Source organism: Rhopilema esculentum, chromosome 4, assembly GCF_057945365.1.
Source record: "Rhopilema esculentum isolate cy_ngs chromosome 4, ASM5794536v1, whole genome shotgun sequence".
NCBI classification, from domain to species: domain Eukaryota; kingdom Metazoa; phylum Cnidaria; class Scyphozoa; order Rhizostomeae; family Rhizostomatidae; genus Rhopilema; species Rhopilema esculentum.
The window spans coordinates 3,542,733-3,561,486 of NC_142818.1; the positions used below are offsets into that span (position 1 = coordinate 3,542,733).

General features: G+C 36.3%; 2 protein-coding genes across 4 annotated transcripts in view; both read left to right on the forward strand.

The window, feature by feature from the left end:
• Positions 1 to 2,931: 2,931 nt before the first annotated feature.
• Positions 2,932 to 9,416, forward strand: LOC135691029 (phosphoenolpyruvate carboxykinase, cytosolic [GTP]). Of its 2 annotated transcripts, none has more exons than XM_065208756.2 (7): positions 2,932 to 3,107; positions 4,865 to 5,119; positions 5,815 to 5,999; positions 6,390 to 6,778; positions 7,101 to 7,416; positions 7,839 to 8,315; positions 8,553 to 9,416. In XM_065208756.2, the coding sequence occupies exons 2-7, from the start codon at positions 4,911 to 4,913 to the stop codon at positions 8,840 to 8,842; spliced, it is 1,866 nt and encodes a 621-aa protein (XP_065064828.1). In that variant the 5' UTR covers positions 2,932 to 3,107; positions 4,865 to 4,910; the 3' UTR covers positions 8,843 to 9,416. The 2 variants fall into 2 exon arrangements, with proteins under 2 accessions (XP_065064828.1, XP_065064827.1); XM_065208755.2 differs by lacking the exon at positions 2,932 to 3,107 and adding an exon at positions 4,544 to 4,701.
• A 144-nt stretch (positions 9,417 to 9,560) lies between these two features.
• Positions 9,561 to 18,754, forward strand: part of LOC135691036 (uncharacterized) — a 28,440-nt gene continuing 19,246 nt past the window's right edge. Inside the window, exons 1-4 of one of the 2 annotated variants that reach the window (XM_065208770.2) lie at positions 9,561 to 11,107; positions 11,722 to 11,800; positions 12,512 to 12,540; positions 17,142 to 17,225. In XM_065208770.2, the coding sequence (XP_065064842.2) occupies positions 11,749 to 11,800; positions 12,512 to 12,540; positions 17,142 to 17,225 (165 nt within the window). In that variant the 5' untranslated portion in view covers positions 9,561 to 11,107; positions 11,722 to 11,748. The remainder of the gene's footprint in view (positions 11,108 to 11,721; positions 11,801 to 12,511; positions 12,541 to 17,141; positions 17,226 to 18,754) is intronic. The other variant, XM_065208769.2, reaches the window with a different exon arrangement.

Sequence of the window (18,754 nt, forward strand, 5' to 3'; positions counted from 1 at the left end):
AAAAATGAAACGATAGAAATCGCGTGAAGAGACATTCACAATTATTTTAGGTTCAAAACAGTAAACCTACCAATGTTCTCCTACGAAAAATCTTTTGGTAAACGAATACGAATTGGTGCGGGCCAACAGAAATATGTTGCTGTGAAGCTTTAAAGTAGAGTTCAGAATAAAGAACTCAGCTTTTAGATTAGCCTGCAAAATATTGAAATGAGCCCCACGAGTCAGCGTGGAATAAATAAATAATATTTTGGAAAATTTAAGCACTGAAATTAGAATAAACAGGAGACTTAAACCATTGAAATATTTAAACGAGGACCACGAATAGACCGTGGCTTGCAAAATGTTTTTAAGCGACTTTCAACCTTGCCTCCCCCTGCACGGGATAGTAATGCTAGCCTCAGAATAACGAGAAATATATTGATAGAAAACTGAAACATTAAAATCAGAGTTTACAGAAAATTTTATTGAATAACCCAAGGGCTTGCAAAATGTGTTAAAGAAACTTTCAATCTTGCCTCAATATTGCTACAGTAATGAATCTACAAGAAAATGGGCCAGATTTTACCATTGCGTGAGAGGTGCTAGCATAGGAAGCTTTTCATAACAAGAAAACTTATGTGAGCTGATCTACCCCTCGCGTTTTATTACACTAAACTTGACTTGTAATGAGTACTCAAAGTTCGTCACAAGTTCCATATCACTGTCACTGCGCTCTACGCTGCATCAACTTCGTTTCCTAGAAATATCCCTTGTCATTAGCTTACTTGCGGGCAGTGGTGGCGCCAGGGGAGGTCTAGGGGGGGCTACAGCCCCTCCGTCGGAAGCATCTAGCCCCCCCCCCCCCCCCACCGGAGGAAATTTTAGGTTTTTGTCGGAGCAAATTTGACAAAATAACGTACGTAAACTGCTTATTTTAATCATTTTAGCCCCCCTGTCGGAAGCTCCAACCCCTCTTTCGGAAGATTTCTGGCGCCACCACTGCTTGCGGGAACCAAACTTGCAAATACCATCCTGTAAACTCAAGACAAAGTGGGGATAAAAATTTGATGCGCAGACCAAAACCAGTTCTGCTTTGAGCAGAAATTTAAATTTGGAAGATACATTTTAAAGTAAGAATTCAAACTCATTTCATTCAACAACAGATTGCATAAAAAGTTTAAAAGACTACAAATGTAAACTTGTAATGTTACCAAAGACGAGAGGAAAATCACTCTAAGAAATTCTCGTACCCCTTTTGTGAAAATTTTATTGTTTTATCCGAAAATTCCCAGAAATCCTTTTGTTTTAAGCAAAATCTCGTACGCTATTTGCAAGAGTGAATCGCCCCTTGGTCGGCCAAAGATACTGAGACAAACCCAAAGGTTTTCGACCCAAGTGCCTTTTTTATTGAATTATTTAAATAAAGAATACCAAGGGAGCATTTAAGTTTATACAATATGTAATATAAGCTGGTGAATGAAAACATCAAGGCTACGAATTAAACTCTACACAGTTTGAACCTAATATTATTTTTAAACAATAACAGAACAAAATAAGAAAGAAGTCAGACGATTAAATGAAAAGAGTGATTGGTGGGGTGGGAATTTTAGGTCATAATAGAAAGCAATTTTTGTAATTTTATAATGGAGTTGCAGTAAAAATTACAGAGAAGTTTATTAAGTAACTTTCTATTTGATACAGAGCGAGCTTCTACAAGGATTCGACTCCATATTTTGATAAGGGCGCCTACCCTGGAGGGGCTGCAGGGGAAGCTGCCCCTCCTGCCCTCTTCCAGGAGGGGCAGAGGGGGCAAGCAGTGCCTTTAAATATTCACTCCTAACAAAAGATTAAAGAATCTTGTAGATAATTCGTGACTAGTTTAGCTACTCTGGCTAAGTTAATTTCCATAAGAAATTAAAAAAAGCAAAAAAAAATTCCTTTTTTGCTGTCGGTCATTGATAACGGAAAATTATTTTTTAGAAAATGATAATAAACTTCAAAAGCAACAGTTTCTTATAAGATTCTGACTATTTGGCCTATTATCAGAACAAGAATGTTATGCTAAGTTCATGCTTACTAGAAATATAATGAAATAATATAATAAAAAACATGCGGATGTAAACAATTATTTGATTTACATTAGATTATTGTGATTATTATTTTCCATTCTACACTCTCGATGATTCTGCAACCACAGGGACAATAAGCGGAAAATCAGAGTCTTGCAGCCAGCCCATTTTCAACTGCCATGATTTTCGTAAAACCAAACTTTTCTAATAATGACGAGGCCATTTATTACCCACTTGCATGGAGAACTTTGTCAGCCTATGACTATGTTTAAAGTCTTTGATAGAAAATATCCCAGCTGTATGGGTGAAACAGGTCGATGGATGCCAATATTATATTTCGCACCCATCCCCAAACCCCTCACAAATAATCGATTATGGTAGTGGAAAAAATTATACTCTTTGGCATTAGCACCAACACTGCCCCTCCTGCCTTATTCTTGTGCAGGCGCCCCTTTGATGCCTTCAAAGGTAATAACTTTTTTGGCATTCTCTGTTGTCATCTGAGGAAAAGAAATCATTTGCAACAAAAAGAGTAGAGCTAACGAAAAGTTATTTAGTGCTCGGCAAACGCAGTGCCTTGTCAGACCATCTCCAATGCTATGATGCTATCCGATTTTCGACCGAAGCGTATACAGGGGCCAGACGCTGTCCACTGCATGCACGTGCTATCTTGTCTATTATGATTATGATTACAGCGAACGGTCAACGGTCAAAGTATGATTGTCTTGCTATCAATTTTGATTGGCTGCTTGAGGTTTGCTACCATGGCAACTTGCTCTGCACCGTGACATTGTGCACGGGGAAACTATTCGAGAACAATAGATTGCGTAACATAAATGCACCCGACTGAATATTCGGTTATCTTTTGAGTTGCACAAGGCAAAGGTCCTTTACACTGGTTTGGCGTAGGGCTGAGGTCAGGGTTTACGTTCGTGTCTCCTGTTTCGGAGCTTGTAAGATAGTCGACTGCACTTGAACGTCGTGGAAGGCTGGAGATTTTACACTGAAAGCAGAGGAACGTTTTATTCTTGCCAAGACGATCTCCTCTATCGCTAACGCGTAAGTATAAATTTGCATTTGTTTCAGATGTTGTTGAAGCATGTAATTTTGGCCTAAAAAGGAAGACAGTTCCGTAACAATTTTAAGGATGCCCTTTACCGTTCACTCGGAGAAGCTTGCTAATAAATATCGTTGGCCAATTTTGTCCGCACTGTAAACACGCCCTCTTTCTAGGCAGCCATGTTTCTAGGCCGACACGTTGCCTGTTGTGGCATCCGTGCAAAGAGATGTGAATTGTTAGAATCAGTGTTAGTTATTTTAAGCAGAAATGCCAATTTATGCAAGATAAAGCACATATTCTAGGAGCCTTGCCTTCAATCGTATTTGTGGGTGTTTTTTTCATTTTGATTAATCAAATCGCTTTTTCTTGGACAGCAAGCAAGTCGAAAGCGATGCTACAGGATTTTAGCCACTGGTGTTCTCAGGCCTCATTGAATAGATAGAAATCAGAGAGTTTGTCTGTTCTTCAGCCCACTTCAGTACCGAAATGATTATTTTGTTACGGGCATTAAACCTATGCAGAATTAAGTATTGTATTGGTATACGTCTCAAGTGCTTTCAAGCTTTATTTGTGAAGTTGATGCAGCAACCTGGCGTTGTCTCTTTTATCTGTCTCTCTTACATTTTGCGTCTTCGTTTCTGGCACTTCCTTATTCATAGAAGCAAAATATTATGCTATTTCAAATTCTCATTATTTTGCTCGACAAGGGAGACATTCTAGAATTTTTGTACCATATTATATCTACAATATTGAATCTACAGTGCAGAGGAAGCCTGGTTATTACGCTTTGATTGACAAAGGACGAGGCAAGGGGGAAGGGGGAGAATAAAAAATATCTTAGTGTTGTTTAGCATGTCATTTTGAGACCGCCGAAGTAGTTGTAATTGTTTTAGGTCTTCTAGAAGAGAGGCCTGTGTTGTCAAAGCACCTGCGAATCACTGTAACGAAGCCTATACAGCGAAGCACGCGAATCGCTGCAAGACATGTTTTGCAGAACGTTATTTTTCTTTCTGTCTCAAGTCGTCGTATATGGCGAAGAGGATTTTGGCCATGCAATTATTTACTGTCTTCTACTTCTTCTTTTGATTATTAATAGTTTATATGGGTTAGTTTTTCGGTTAAATAAATTAAAAACTGCAAAGGTTGTTTCAAAAGCAAATTTCAAAGCACAGATTTGATACAAAGCATAGTGTGGGTTAATGGTTTTTGACGAACCAAACCAAACATTTCGAAATTTGCAGATGGCTTGTTGCCCCTACCCGCTCACTTTAGACGGAAATGACAACACCTACCACGTTTATGGACACTTTCGAATAATTTTGTTGTTTCTTGATTCTTATTGGTCTGGCCCAAAACGAGACACGAATTTGATTGGTTAGGATAAACCGGAAATCAATGAACAAAAGTACAATATGAGGACACTTTCGGATTCGAGATTGAGAATGTCCTTTGCGCGCATGGTTTGGCGGCGGTGATGGTATCCCACGACAACTCTTTTCGAAAATAGGATGCCACATCACCAATAGTGAATGAATTAGAAGTTTTTGTTACAATAGCGCTTGCAAATATGACTAGTTGTCTTAATATTAGTAGGTAAGTTATTTCGTCTGTCTCTACGTTATATGCACGCCGCTTCTTGTCGTCCTGTCAATAGGCCTAAGATCAGCGTTTAGATTGCGGAATTTTCGATCGAGCCTAAACTTGTGTTAGGAATTGAAATACTATTTTGTAACCTACTTATGATTCTTTCTTTTAGGTTCCCCCTACGGAACTTACTCAGATCTAACATATTTCGAAGAAACATGGCATCGTTACCAGTTGGCATCACTGTTGTGAAGGGAGACTTTAAAGCCCTTTCGCAACGCATTCAAGACTTTGTCGCTGAGAGAGCAGCTCTTTGTAAGCCAGACAGCCTCCATATTTGTGATGGTTCCGATGAAGAAAACAGAAAACTTATTTCGAACATGGAATTAGCTGGGATGTTAACAAAGTTGACAAAATACGAGAACTGGTAAGAATACTTCGCGTTTTCTGATGAAACACGCCTGTGTTACACCCCCATTTTATTGTTAGGCTACTTTTATTTTAATGTTTATTGAACCAATCCTTTTTAATTCGGCATGTTTTGATTTGCCTCAAATGAGACTGAGACCTGTCAAAACTACAGATCTTCAGTATGATTAAGTCGGAAACTAATGTCTGTGTAGAGCTGCTTCCATACCCTTACATATACAGCTTCATGAAAAGGTATTAATTGTTTTCCCAAAGCTTACAGCCTTTGTTAGTTGTCAAATGAACACCTAAGCAACAATTGTCTGATTGTTAAAGGTCCTCAATGATTTCTGTAGTATAATTGCAATAGCCTGTATGCTGTTAGAAGTGCATATAATGTAACTTGCAAATATGATGTATACATATATAACAGTCAGTTGAAATTTAGGAAAATATTTATTTTCTTATGCAAGTGGACTTGTTATACCTTATTTAACTTGAAAAAATAGCAAACTTGGCATTAGTAAATGAAAATTTTAAAGACACATTTTGGCTTTGTGTATGACAGTCATGACATATATATTTAGATGGTTTAGTTGTTTTTATGTGTTGCCAATGTTACAAACCCATATTTACAAATACAAGATATAAAAAGGTGATTGTCAAACTGGGTAAGAGTATGAACTAATGCTCTATCTTTGACATTTTCTACAGTTATATTGCACGCACAAACCCAGCTGATGTAGCAAGAGTTGAATCAAAGACAGTTATTTGTACTGAGAGTAGGAGGGAAACTGTCCCCATAACCAAAGATGGTGTTGTTGGAAGAGTTGGTCAATGGGCCCGTCCTGAAGAAATGAAAGCCAAGTTGAATGTTTTGTTCGATGGTTGCATGAAAGGTAAAAATTAGGCTCATTTTTTATTTTCATTCTCTCTGTTTGCTTGTCAGATTGTTGGATGCAATTTTGATACAAATAAGGGCCTGGGTGCACTTGCACTTGAAACATGACAAGATCAGATCGTGACAAACATAATCCTTCTTGTCTTTTGACAAGTGGTGTTAATCTGCTATGTAACTATAAAATTCGTTCTTGCTAAATTTGTCAACTTTCACTAAATCCTTAAATCCCCAATTGTCTTGAAATTCCACTTTAAAGTTAACAGAAAGTAGCCAATAAATGATATAAATTATATATATATGTGTTAATAAAGTCAATATCTCCTTCTCTTTGTTTATTAATGATGCCAGTGTTGTGTTTTAACCATTTTCTATTTGCTTTTATCTGCAGGAAGAACAATGTACCTGATTCCCTTCAGTATGGGACCTGTTGGTTCACCACTATCTAAAATTGGTATCCAGTTAACTGACTCTCCTTATGTTGTATGCTGCATGAAAATTATGACCAGGATGGGTACAAATGTTCTTCAGACATTGAAGAATGACCCATTTGTTAGATGTTTACATTCAGTTGGACGACCATTGCCAGCAGAGCCAGATCCATACAACTGGCCATGCAATCCAGAGAAAACTATCATCACTCACTTCCCTCATGAGAAACAGATAATCTCATTTGGCAGTGGATATGGAGGTAATTCTCTTCTTGGAAAGAAGTGCTTTGCCCTTCGAATTGCTTCAACACTTGCCAGAGATGAAGGATGGCTAGCAGAACACATGTTGGTAAGTAAGGTGATATTTCTGGATAGATGATGTCCCTAATGGAAAATTTGTTCCACCTTTAAAATAGATTTATTACCACCTAGATTTGTAAAAATAGTTGTGGAAATCTTGCAAGAAAAAAATAGAACCTTATTCAGAGCAAAGTTTGAATGGAGTTTAGACTCCACTCTATTTGATGGTTTCTTCTCCTTTTTCAAGTCATTAGAGCACCAACTGTCACTGTTTTGGAATTTCGAAGCTGGTTAATGCCCTAACCACTCTGAAAAAATCTGATTGTAACACACTTTTATCTTGACTTGTGTTTTTAATGTTTGCCTCATAGATCATGGGTATAACAAATCCAAAAGGAGAGAAAAAATACGTAACTGCTGCTTTCCCAAGTGCATGTGGCAAAACAAATCTTGCTATGATGACACCAACTATTCCAGGATGGAAAATTGAATGTGTTGGTGATGATATTGCCTGGATGAAGTTCGATGAAGAAGGTAACCTTAGAGCAATTAATCCAGAAGCTGGGTTTTTTGGTGTCTCACCGGGTACTTCACACAAGACAAACCCTATGGCTATGGAGTCTTTGAAGAAGGATTCAGTATTCACAAATGTGGCACAGACAAGTGATGGTGGCTTTTTCTGGGAAGGTGGGTTCTTTTTCAAAAAAGCAATATTTTCATGTTTCTTATTTATAAGTGATGTTACTTGAAAACTTGTTTAAGAAAAGCAGTTGCCTATTTAGTTGAAGAAATTTAACTCCTTCTTTAAGATTGTGTCGTTAGTTTTGAAGCCTTGTTGCAGAAGTTTAATGGCATGTTTAAATGTGTGCTTTGAATATCCATGGATGTCTCTCCGGTAGAGTGTATTCAAATATTGCTATAACAGTGGGTTTATGGTTGTGCAATTGCGTTCTGTTTACTTCACAGATAAGCATATATATATATATATATTAGTTAATGTCTATTGATTTAATCTTGTCCTTCTTTGCAAGCTCTGATATATAAAGCTCAAATTTGAATTTTTTTGATAATCTGTGATACTTGACCTTTATCATCTTCAAAATCCCCAGGACTGGAAGACGAGGTTGATATCAGCAAAGTTGAAGTAACTTCTTGGCTTAGAGAAAGAAACTGGAAGCCTGGTGGTGCAACTAAGGCAGCACATCCAAACTCAAGATTCTGTGCCCCAAGCAAGAACTGCCCAATAATAGACCCTGAATGGGAAAGCCCCAAAGGAGTGCCAATATCTGCTATAATATTTGGTGGAAGAAGGCCTGAAGGTGTTCCATTGGTTTATGAGTCGTTTGACTGGAACCATGGAGTGTTTGTTGCATCATCTCTCTGCTCAGAAGCCACTGCAGCTGCTGAACATAAGGAAAAAGTTGTTATGCGTGATCCATTTGCAATGAGGCCATTCTTTGGCTACAATGCAGGACATTACTTCCAGCATTGGCTAAATATCGGAAAGAGACCAGGAGCTAAGCTTCCTAAGATCTACCATGTTAACTGGTTTAGAAAGGGAGACGATGGTCAGTTCATGTGGCCAGGTAATAAAGTACTTCTCATTTTGTATATCTTTACTTAAGCAAATTACAAGGCCTGTGCTAAGCTGAGTTTTTATTTTGTAACCAAAATCAGTTTATATATATATAGACGAAATATATCATAAGGAAACAATCATTTTTCATGTGATATTTACAGCATACTGTGTATGCAAAGCATATGTTTTTAGTATCTGTACTGATAATATATATCTAAAGAAGTTATTATTAATTTTTATCAAGGATTTGGTGAAAATGGCCGTGTTCTTGAGTGGATCTTCAACCGTGTAAACAATGAAGATGTTGCTCAGATGTCACCAGTTGGTCGTATTCCAAAGCCAGGAACTATCAATATTGATGGTCTTGGCAAAATTGATATGGAAGGGTTGATGACTATTCCTAAGAAGTACTGGCAGGAAGAGTTAGGAAGACTGAAGACATACTATGAGGAACAGTTTAATGAGGACTTACCAGCAGAAATCTGGAACCAGTTCAATGCACTCAAAGAACGCATTGAAAGTATCCCACAGTAAAAGACAGTTGATTTTGATAACATGAAACTTTGAAATGAGACTTTGCTGTTGGTATGCTTTGGTAGCGTTTTATGTAACAAAATATTATAAAGTGCTGGAATCTTGACACGGTTTTTTTGGATAATTCCAGGTGGCCCTAGATCATGAAAAAACATAAAAACTGGTTATGCCAAAAACTATATGTTTACTTTTTAACCGCTTGATCAACCTGAATTGCAGAAACAATTCTTTGTCAAGACAGTATTTTATAGAAATGCTTTTGGTAATAACATTATTTGCTGAGGGTCAGTGTGTAAAGTCTTTGCTGTATTAACTTAACATATAGGCTAGCAGAGAATTGATGTACTTCAGCGAAGGCTTTGCATATTTGTTATCCAGTGTTTGCAAAGGATTTGTGTTAATTTAATTTTCAAAGGATATTGAATCTGTATGTACACATTCACACTACCTGCCCAGAAATGAAAGCCATACATGGTTTTTATGAATTACCTCCAATTTTAGTTATTATATATTTCATACATTAATTAGATGCAACACCACAATTCAATGTCAGTAATTATCAGTTTGTGCATCAGTCTTGTTTCTTGTTTTCTGTCTCTTGTTTTGTAAAATTAGTTTATCCTTGTTAGTTAAAAGCTTTTTAAGAGGCCTAAATGTCTAGGAAGTTGATAATTCAGAGTGACCTTTTCATGTTAAAAGTTTTGTGGAAAAATGAACCTATAATTCTGTACAATTTGCATCATTTCTTTCCATGAAGGTAAATGTTTCTTCTCCAAAAGAATCATTAGTACAACTGTTCAAAACATTTGGAAATATTTATAAGAAACTTAAAGGTCATGTGTCAGGAACCTGATTGGCTAATACAAAACAATTATTTTTTGTTTAGTACAAGGCACAGGATCACGGATGAATTTTCATGGTTATAAAAATTCATGAGAAAGAAATGAGAAGTCACAAAACCGGAATTACACTCAATGCTTTTGTTGTATTAGCCAACTGTCAATGTGACATATGCCCTTTTAAAAATGGGCATTACTGAACTGAATTTCACAAAGGGTCACAGAAAGCCTAAAATGTATACCATTGCATGGATAAATGTTATCAGGTTAATAACATTGTGCTAAAGAGGTTCACAATATCATCATAAATTAAAGCACAACTAGATTATTAGAGATGAAAAATGGTTTAAACATTTTTATCAATATAGGAACTGGTTACCTAAGGTGGCTGGGAATACTTTGTAATTTTTCGTCTGACCAAAGTAACGAACGTAAGAATAAACTGAGAAGTGGTAAGAGAACCTGACCGTCACCAGCTTACCTTTTATGTCTAGCTAAGATGGAAGTAGCCTGGGGTCAGGCTCTCGGGGCGGAGGCTAAGATGGAAGCTAAGGACGTTGGGGAAACTACCAAGGACCAGGTAGTGACATAGGAGCCAAATGAAATCTGGGGGACTGAAGCCCCTTTCTTCTCCTGGCCTCAACAAAGGGACATTTGAAAAATCATCTCCTTTTTCCTGACAGTATTTTTATTTTGAAATGCTAAAGACTTATTGAAAACACCTCTTTAAAAAGTTAGGTGGTTTGCTTTCTCACAGGGGATAGCAGGTAAGGTTAATGGGGACAACCATTTTTTCTTAAACTGGCAAAAGCTGAGTAAAATTTGAGGGAATTCGAGATTTGCTGGGGTACAGAAAATCTCGGCTTTTAGCGACGCGAGGAAATAGAAAATTACCGGATTCGTTCGGTTAATCAAAATAGGACTCCCTGTCAGGAAAGTTCTCACCAGGTTGGCTTTTTCACAGGGCGTTTAATGATGGGCTAGCCTATGTTAATAATATTTTAATAATTTAAAAAGGCCAAAATCAAGAGTATATTTCAAAAGGACATTTTGGCCGCTTTGCGCCTTCTACCAGAAGGCCTAAGGGCATCGGGTGCCCTGGCCCTCTCCAACTCTCCAACAACCCTGGGAGACTGGGTACGACAACACTACGGCGAGGAGCCATTTTTGAAATCAAATATTGACTCTCGCACGAATCTTCCAAGTGAAAAAAGGTCATAAAAAATGCAAAGGTTAGTCATTTTTTCAGAGAAAGAGGCTACTCGCTACTTTGACTTGTGGAAACGTCTCACAACCTGGATTATGAATTTGCTGTTTCCGTGATAAATAAAAGCCGTGGAAAGAAACTCCGCAAGTCTTCTTGACTTTCAGCGGAAGAGTAGAGTAGAGTAATAACTTTTACTCAGCATCTCGACTGTGACAAGAGGTTATAATGGTTGCAATATTGAAGGCATTTGCTTTTGTCAGAAGACAATTCAACAATTTTATCAATAACTTCACATAACTTGAATTTTAAAATTGATTAAAAAATCGATTAGTCATCCTATCAAAATTAGCAAAACATATTTAATAAGATAACTCATGCTGAAAGAAAATTACAGGTGTAAAAGAATCGAAAGCAAGTGGTATTGTACATAAATTAGAAGTTAATCAACATAATAAATTGTTGAAAATATATTTTAATAAGTTCATTGAAATATTATTTTACTAGCATTTTGCAAAGATGCTCATTTTGAAGCCAACTTGTATTAAAAAACATTGAAATGCTTTTGAGCCATACTCTAAAATGACTTTTTTTATCTTTTATTGTAACACGTGACTGATATTTATTAGAGATGTGGTACTTTAGAAAATGTCTTTGAGGCCCTATTCGACCGAAATTTTGAACAAAATTTATGAAAAAGGTTGACTTTTCAAACCACAGTGTCCTTGAACCTTTATAAATTTCTGGGAGACTGAAATCCCCTCTGGAAACCTGTGACAATGAGCATTTTGGTTCCCTCTATGAATATTAAATTTGCATCCAATTTTCTTAAATAGGGTTGATTCAAAGATTCGAATTGTGATATGTTTGTAACTGGATGCACAAAGGCAGAAAGGAGAAATGAGATATGTGAAGGTTAGTGAAAAATTGTTTATTTAATATCTAAGTGAATCTTGGACCATTTAAAGAATAATTCTTGAAGACACATAGCAGCTGAAATGCAAAGTTCTTTCAAAAACTCAGTTTTTAAAGTATTCTTGGAAAAATGCTTGCAAATGCTACTTCTTTTTGTTGTTTTGTGTTTCTTCAGCTATGTTTGAATAAAATTGTGCTAGATCCATTGGTTGACTAACAGAACAAGACAAGATTGAAAAAACAATTACATGCAAATTATCACAACCCACCCACTTTGATTTTCTATTATATGCCTGCCACCCCTGGAACAAGACACTTTTATCCCTGTCCAATATTTGTAAAGTCACAAACTAAGTTTCAAGAGTTTCTACCATGTTAAAGTGATAAACTGCAAACAATTGTTATAACTTATTGCCTTTAAGAAAATAAAATTTAAAAATGGTTTTGAAAAAAGCAAGCATTTGAGTATACTAAAGCTTTTGTCTGACACTCTTCAGAGTACAAAACGTCCGAACACAGATCAAAAACTATGTTCTGACATTTTGACAAAGTTTTGCTCTATGTTCTGACGTTTTATACTCTGAAGAGTGTCAGACAAAAAGCTTTAGTGTACTCAAATGTTTGCTTTTTTCAAAACCATTTTTAATTTTTGCACCAGCAAAATATTGTTAAAATAATATTTTCTAATTCATATTTTTTATTCTATCCCAGAACAGAAAAGGAGTTTGAAGATGACAAAGGTAGCTTAGTAATTTTCCTTTTTCAATTAATTCCACCTCTTTCATATATAAACGTTTATTAATATTTTGTGGAATAATTACATATTTCATGCAAACGTGGCTGAAGTGATCGACAACAACACTCTGAATCTTTGATTAAGTTCTTGGCTAAACTATGGAGATGATAGGCAGCCATAAAGTAGAGTTGTAGTGGCCAAAGGATTAAAGATAATTCCATTAGATACCTAATGCTCAAAAACCTGAGTTTCCCCATCAATTTGCCTATAAACAGAAAAATACGATTTGAGTTCATTTTCCAAAAGACGACTACGCTTTAAAATGTTGGTGCAAACTTATTTCCTAATGAATAATTGGCTTTATCAAAACAAATGATAATTGTTTATTTTATTCCATATGCCATTTCTGCGAAATGTCCTTGGAGAACCTGATGGCTTATTTTTTGCATCTAAATCTTTTCCTGAATACTAACACTTCTTCTTCGCATTTCCTTCCCAATAACCCTGATGTAATCACTATTTGAATAGAAAAAGCCAACAGTGTAAGAAGAGCAGGGCCTAAAATAAGAAATTTTTACAGATCCACATTTTTTTTAAATTGGGCGTGGTACTTTGCTTGGATTGGCATCATGGGGTGGCAAACATAGAAACTGCCATTATAGTGCAAATAGCATGTTCTAATTGGGCAAATTCTTAAATGAATGAAGTATAAGTAGCAAAAGCTGATTCTTTACAATATATGGATTGGGTTAATAAGAAAATTAGCAACATATAGCGATGTCTTAATATGTGAGCAAAAAGTTATCGAAAGGAAACTTTTTTACATGGTTTGTTCGGATCTCTGTCAAAATTATTTGTATTTTTTTTCACTTTCAAAAACTACCTCAAATCGGCCTCGCTTCTCAGACTTTGGCGTTTTTTGGTTTTTTTGGAGCCATATCTTTGCAGCTTTTCTCGGAACTCGAACCTTGCGAGATCAAGCATATTCATTGCAATATTTATCTATTTGTTAAGTTTTTCTGGAGCTATGCTGCTTTCCCTACCTGCTTCTATCTTGTTGTAGGTGGGAATCAGCCTCTCTACATCGACAGAATTAGGGTTTGCTGCGATCTTAGTCGTTTATTTCTCAAAAATTAATGCATGATTGAATGAAATATTTTGTCCGGGGAGAAAGCTGGGTGAAGCTTTCTTAAGTCTTGTTTACTTATGGAAAGTTCTTAACTGCATTCAGCCCATCAAATTCTTTGCCATCAAATCTGTTCTTCACAAAGTTTTGATACTTTAAACTATAAATATATGATACTATAAACGAAAACCTCGTTACAGATGGCAAATAAACCCTTCTCTCACTGATATACAAATTGTGCTTGTTTCTTCTTATTCTTTTTTCGCCCAGTTTGAAAGCATGATCTTTACCCCCATCTTGTTTGTAATGCAGAAACCACTAAACATTTCACTTACTAAACATTTCACTCAACTTTTGTTTAGTCAAAAGTTGAGTGAAAAGTTTAGTCGTTCTGCCACCCTGTTTCTTGCTGTTTAGTCATGTTTAGTGTTGTTGAGCAAAGTCTGATCCTGGTCAGAAATGTTTAGCGTTGTTTAGTGTTGTTTAGCAAATGTTTAGCCGTTTTGCCACCAATTATACATTTGTTGTGAACGCACAGGCGCACTAGCTGTGGAAATCCAAAGGTTTTCGTCTGTTTTCGTTGGTTTTCCCGTCTCCACGTGACTCAAAAAGCCTTTATGAGACACCTGCATATCTCGTTGTATGCCCTTGTGTCTTCTTCAACAGTCAACTTTATTGCTAAAAAGTCTTTTCTTTCCCCGTCGCTTCATCCCATTCTTATTTCTATCCACTGCTTGTGCATGCAACAAAATAAACCAAAAGCAAGTGCAAGATCCCCTACAACCTAACAGCGTCATAGACAGCTCGCAGTTGAAAAAATTGAGTGAAGTTTAGTGAAAAGTTTAGTCACGTTTTGTCATCTTCGCTAAACTTTGCTCAACTTCACTAAACAAAAGTTGAGTGAAATGTTTAGTAAAATATTTAGTTGTTTTGCCAGGGCTTAATGCATGCTCAGAATCTCAAAAGTGGCCAGAGTTGCAATTTGGCTTTTTTGACAACCCAGTGTACTCATTCTTCATAAACAAACAGGCAATTTAGATTTATGGTTTGATGGTCAAATTTCTCCATTTTGGCAGTTTCTCAAAACCCCTTGGCCGTCATAAATCAATTTGGCCGAAGAAGCAAAATTTGGCTGAATTCTGGCAGCATGTTGCAAATAACAACGAAAATGCAAAGGAAACAAACATTTTTGCACCGATAATATTCAAAACTTTCTAAAATAATTTCAAAATTGCAAATGATGAATGATGAAACAAAATGAAAGATAAATAACAGTTTCAGATAAAAGTGAAAACTTTTGTAACCTACAAAGCAAATTTTGATTACGCTATCATTCCCAATAATTAGCAAAAATTTAGCTTTTTTGTATACTGCGTTTAGCTGGCTGCATTTGGCTGCCAACCACAAAATATGTGGCTGCCAACCATTCAAAACAACTGGCAAAATCCTGAAGGTGAAAAAGTCACAATTTAGTCTTTAAATGAAACCACAGATGCTGGTGTAAAGTGTTTCCATTTGGTAACGATAGACAATGGAAACAATGATTCTTTTAAATGATATCAGAATTATGCCAGAGTTATGCTAGATTCCAAATCATGCTAGATTTTATACTAAATGACGATTTTTGGCCAATATTTTGCTAATATTGCGCTAGATCAGGTCACACTGGCACCAGCTCACAAGGGAGTGACTGGAACGGGACTAGGAGGCTTGCCCCTAAATTTTTTACGGCCACGCCCTTTGAAACACCGGAAAACGCTCCTTTCAGAAAATATTTGCTTCTTTCTGTCCTTATTCATAAACAAAACGATTAAAAGAAGATTTCAATTAACATTAAAAAAACAAAACCGAGCTAGATAAAATACAAATTTATCTTTGACCACAAGATAAAGCACCAACAAAAAGAACAAAAACGTGTTCCCAGCAGAACTGCTACTAATGCGTTCGTTAGCGTAAACTTTCAAAATATTTTCGAACCTTTTATTGCAAAAAGGTTGGGGAGGACTATAGTCCCTGTTATGCAACATTCCCAATTGAATGCTCCTCCCAGCTACCACCGAGAGGCTTATCATCGTTCAGCTGCTGTAGCCTTGAGAGGAATTTTTCCAATGATTCTCCAATTTAAAACACCTTAGTTGAATTGCTTTAAAGCTTTTTCTGAAATCTACTGAAAGATATCATATAAACCCTAAAATACATTACTCTTGGTCTTTAGGCTCAGTGTCTTTTTTGAAGCAAATCATAAAAGTAAACTAAATTGAGATGATGTCTTGAAATCAAAGCTGTATACAGAGTTCATATTACTTCAAAATAGCACACAACAATATCATAAAGCGCAATTGATTTTTCTCCGCATGTACTGAAGCTTCGAGCTTAATTCTTCTTTATTGTCTATTGCTTATTTCTTATCGCAATTTTCTTATAAAAAATGAGTGCAATACATTAGGCTGGGATTGGGCATTCACTTCGAATTGAAAAAAATGTTCCCATTTCTTTTTAGGCGTTTCGATTGATATTTTATGCTGCAATTTTAAGAACATGCATTATTTACAAATCCACACTTTCTACAATTACAGTTCCACAATTTTAATTTTCAACTCCACAAAGTGAGTCAGATCCACGCTTATTTTAGGACTGAAGAAGAGTAAAAGGGGAAAGCAATGGTCAACATCAGTGGCAGGTACAGCTACTAGGCTCTGTGGAAGGGAGGCAAAACAAACATTTTTAGGCCACGCCCTTTTTACCACCAGAAAATGCCCTTTTACCAACAAAGAACGCCAGTTTTACCTGAAGGGAACGCCCATGACAAGCTTTTGGCTATGTGAAAGCAGTTTCAAAATCATTGAATTACATGACAAAAAGAAGTTGCAAATTTATTACCCATCCTGATTTATTTTCTCGACAAAATTGATCCTGCCGACAAATGAGGGGGACATGTCCCCGCCCAATTCCCCCCAGTTGTGCCGCTTTTGGTCAATATTGGAAAAAAGGTGCTGTGTTTTATGATATTTGTCCATTGGTAGCACAAAATAATTCTTCTTTCCAGCTTGAATTGTGTCACTTTTTGTAATTTAACTCAGATATAACGAACCCGACTTTGTTTAGGCAAAACATATTTAATATCTTTAACATCTGGGTGACCAATGCAAGCACTCCTCTAGCGCATATCCTGCTGTTTTGAAACAAAGCGCTTACAGATGTTCAGCCCTTTCTTCGCAAATAGATTTTGCACTTCAGTCACGCGTTTGTTGTAGAATATGCTGTTTGGCTGCCGTTGTTGCACATCTTGCGGAAAGGACTTAACACCTCATCTTTGTGAAAGCGTTCTTTGAAACTCTTAAACCGATTATGTTAGTTAACAATATGTACAGTTTCTTCTGCTTATAAAAAGATCTCCCTGCAGGGATTATCTCCAGTTGTATAGCTGTGCTTGTTTCTGTTTCCATGAAAACAATTTACCCTATTTGCGTTTCTTTCAGACTTGGTTCAACAAAATGTTGCAGCAATTGCAGACAGCCAGATACGATGCTGCTATGCACCAAAATATCTACGGACTCAAGCAAGTAAGTTGTTTTTACGTCTAGATTTATATATCATTTGCACCTTATTGGAATCTCTTCTAGGTTTTCAGTGACCTCAACTGATTATTTTAGCTTTGAAATTAATACCGCAGTTCGTTGTGGAAATCACAATTTTTAACTCGCTTGAGGTGGGAAGCGCTGTTCTTTCAGTTATTTTAAAGGGTTCGTGTAAAGATAAAAGCTTGCATCTACAACGAGGAAAATAAAAACTAAATATAAAACGAATGTATCATTCAATGGCAAGGCAAATTTTATCCCACCTTTCAGCCCATAAAACTGCAGGTGGGATGTAGTCATTCTGAGAGGTGAGATCCTGCAAGCTGAAAGCAAGATATTCATTTGCCCTGGATAAAGTGTTTCTCATGTAAACACAAGATGGAAGTTACAAAGCTTAAATAGGAAGGTCAGATCTTGCTTCTCAGCTCATGGGATGAAAGATGGGACGAATTTGCTCATTGAGACAGGCCCATAGTAGAAAGTTGCTTGTTGTTTGGTTAATAATGTGGTACCTCTAGCTAATTCTTATTTACATCAATGAATTCCTTTTCATTTTCGTACAATCCGTTTACTATTTGCAAATAGCCTTTTTCGATCATAAATCGTTAGAGGATCGTTTCAGGCCTGAGAGTTTAAAACTAAAACCTCGAAACCAACTCTTTTTGAATAGCCTAAGTTAGTACTACCGCTCTATTCAAACGTTGTACCGCTAGCAGACCAGAAGAAAACAATAATAATCACAACCATATCACTGTAAATCATTTTCCACTACATGCTATGTGTATTAGTAATTACCCAGCCATTTATTTTCCTAATACAAAATTTAAGAGAAAAACATGAATACCTGAAAGCATATTTGGCTAATATAATAATTACTCCTCTCCTTTTAACAAAGTTGGGGCATATGCACTAAATAGCAGAAAAAACAATATGAATGTATAGAATAAAGGTTGGGGTGAAAGTCCTTAACAGCATTTTCTAGGAAGTTACTTACAATATTGTAGCTATCTATTACCTCATTTTCATCATATATGTACGCTATACGTTGCATTTCTTTATTCTGACATAATGGACCTTTAGTCAGTCTCACACTTTATGCGATCGGATGACATCTTCTTAAAGTTTATTCGTCTAAAAAATTATCGTATCTTATTTAATCGTAGACCAAACGAAAATCCATTTTTGGTTCATTTTGCCTTGGTTCATGTTTTTATATTGTATTTTTGTCAATCACTAGTTTAACAGGAATCGTAGGGCTAATCTATGCAACCTGTACTTTACGTTTTTCTATTTTATTCTCTGTTACAGAGGTGTCTCTCACAGGCCTAAGCGTAGTATTCTCTACGTAAAATTGATGAAATACTCAAGTAATGAGGTGCAGACTTCGTGAGAAATATTGTTGTGTCTAAAACCAAGCTATTTACATCGTTGTTGTGAGATTGGAGTTCAAAATATTAAGTCTCACAAAACACATTATAGCAGCGTTTTAACAGCTAATGTATTGCTCACAACAG

What these genes read in the sequence shown, in the direction of transcription:
- LOC135691029 (XM_065208755.2), top strand. Translation starts at nt 4,676, where the DNA reads ATGACTAGTTGTCTTAATATTAGTAG. An exon ending in GTTCGATGGTTGCATGAAAG is followed by an intron (nt 6,000 to 6,389) that starts GTAAAAATTAGG and finishes TTTTATCTGCAG; the next exon opens with GAAGAACAATGTACCTGATT. An exon ending in TGGTGGCTTTTTCTGGGAAG is followed by an intron (nt 7,417 to 7,838) that starts GTGGGTTCTTTT and finishes CAAAATCCCCAG; the next exon opens with GACTGGAAGACGAGGTTGAT.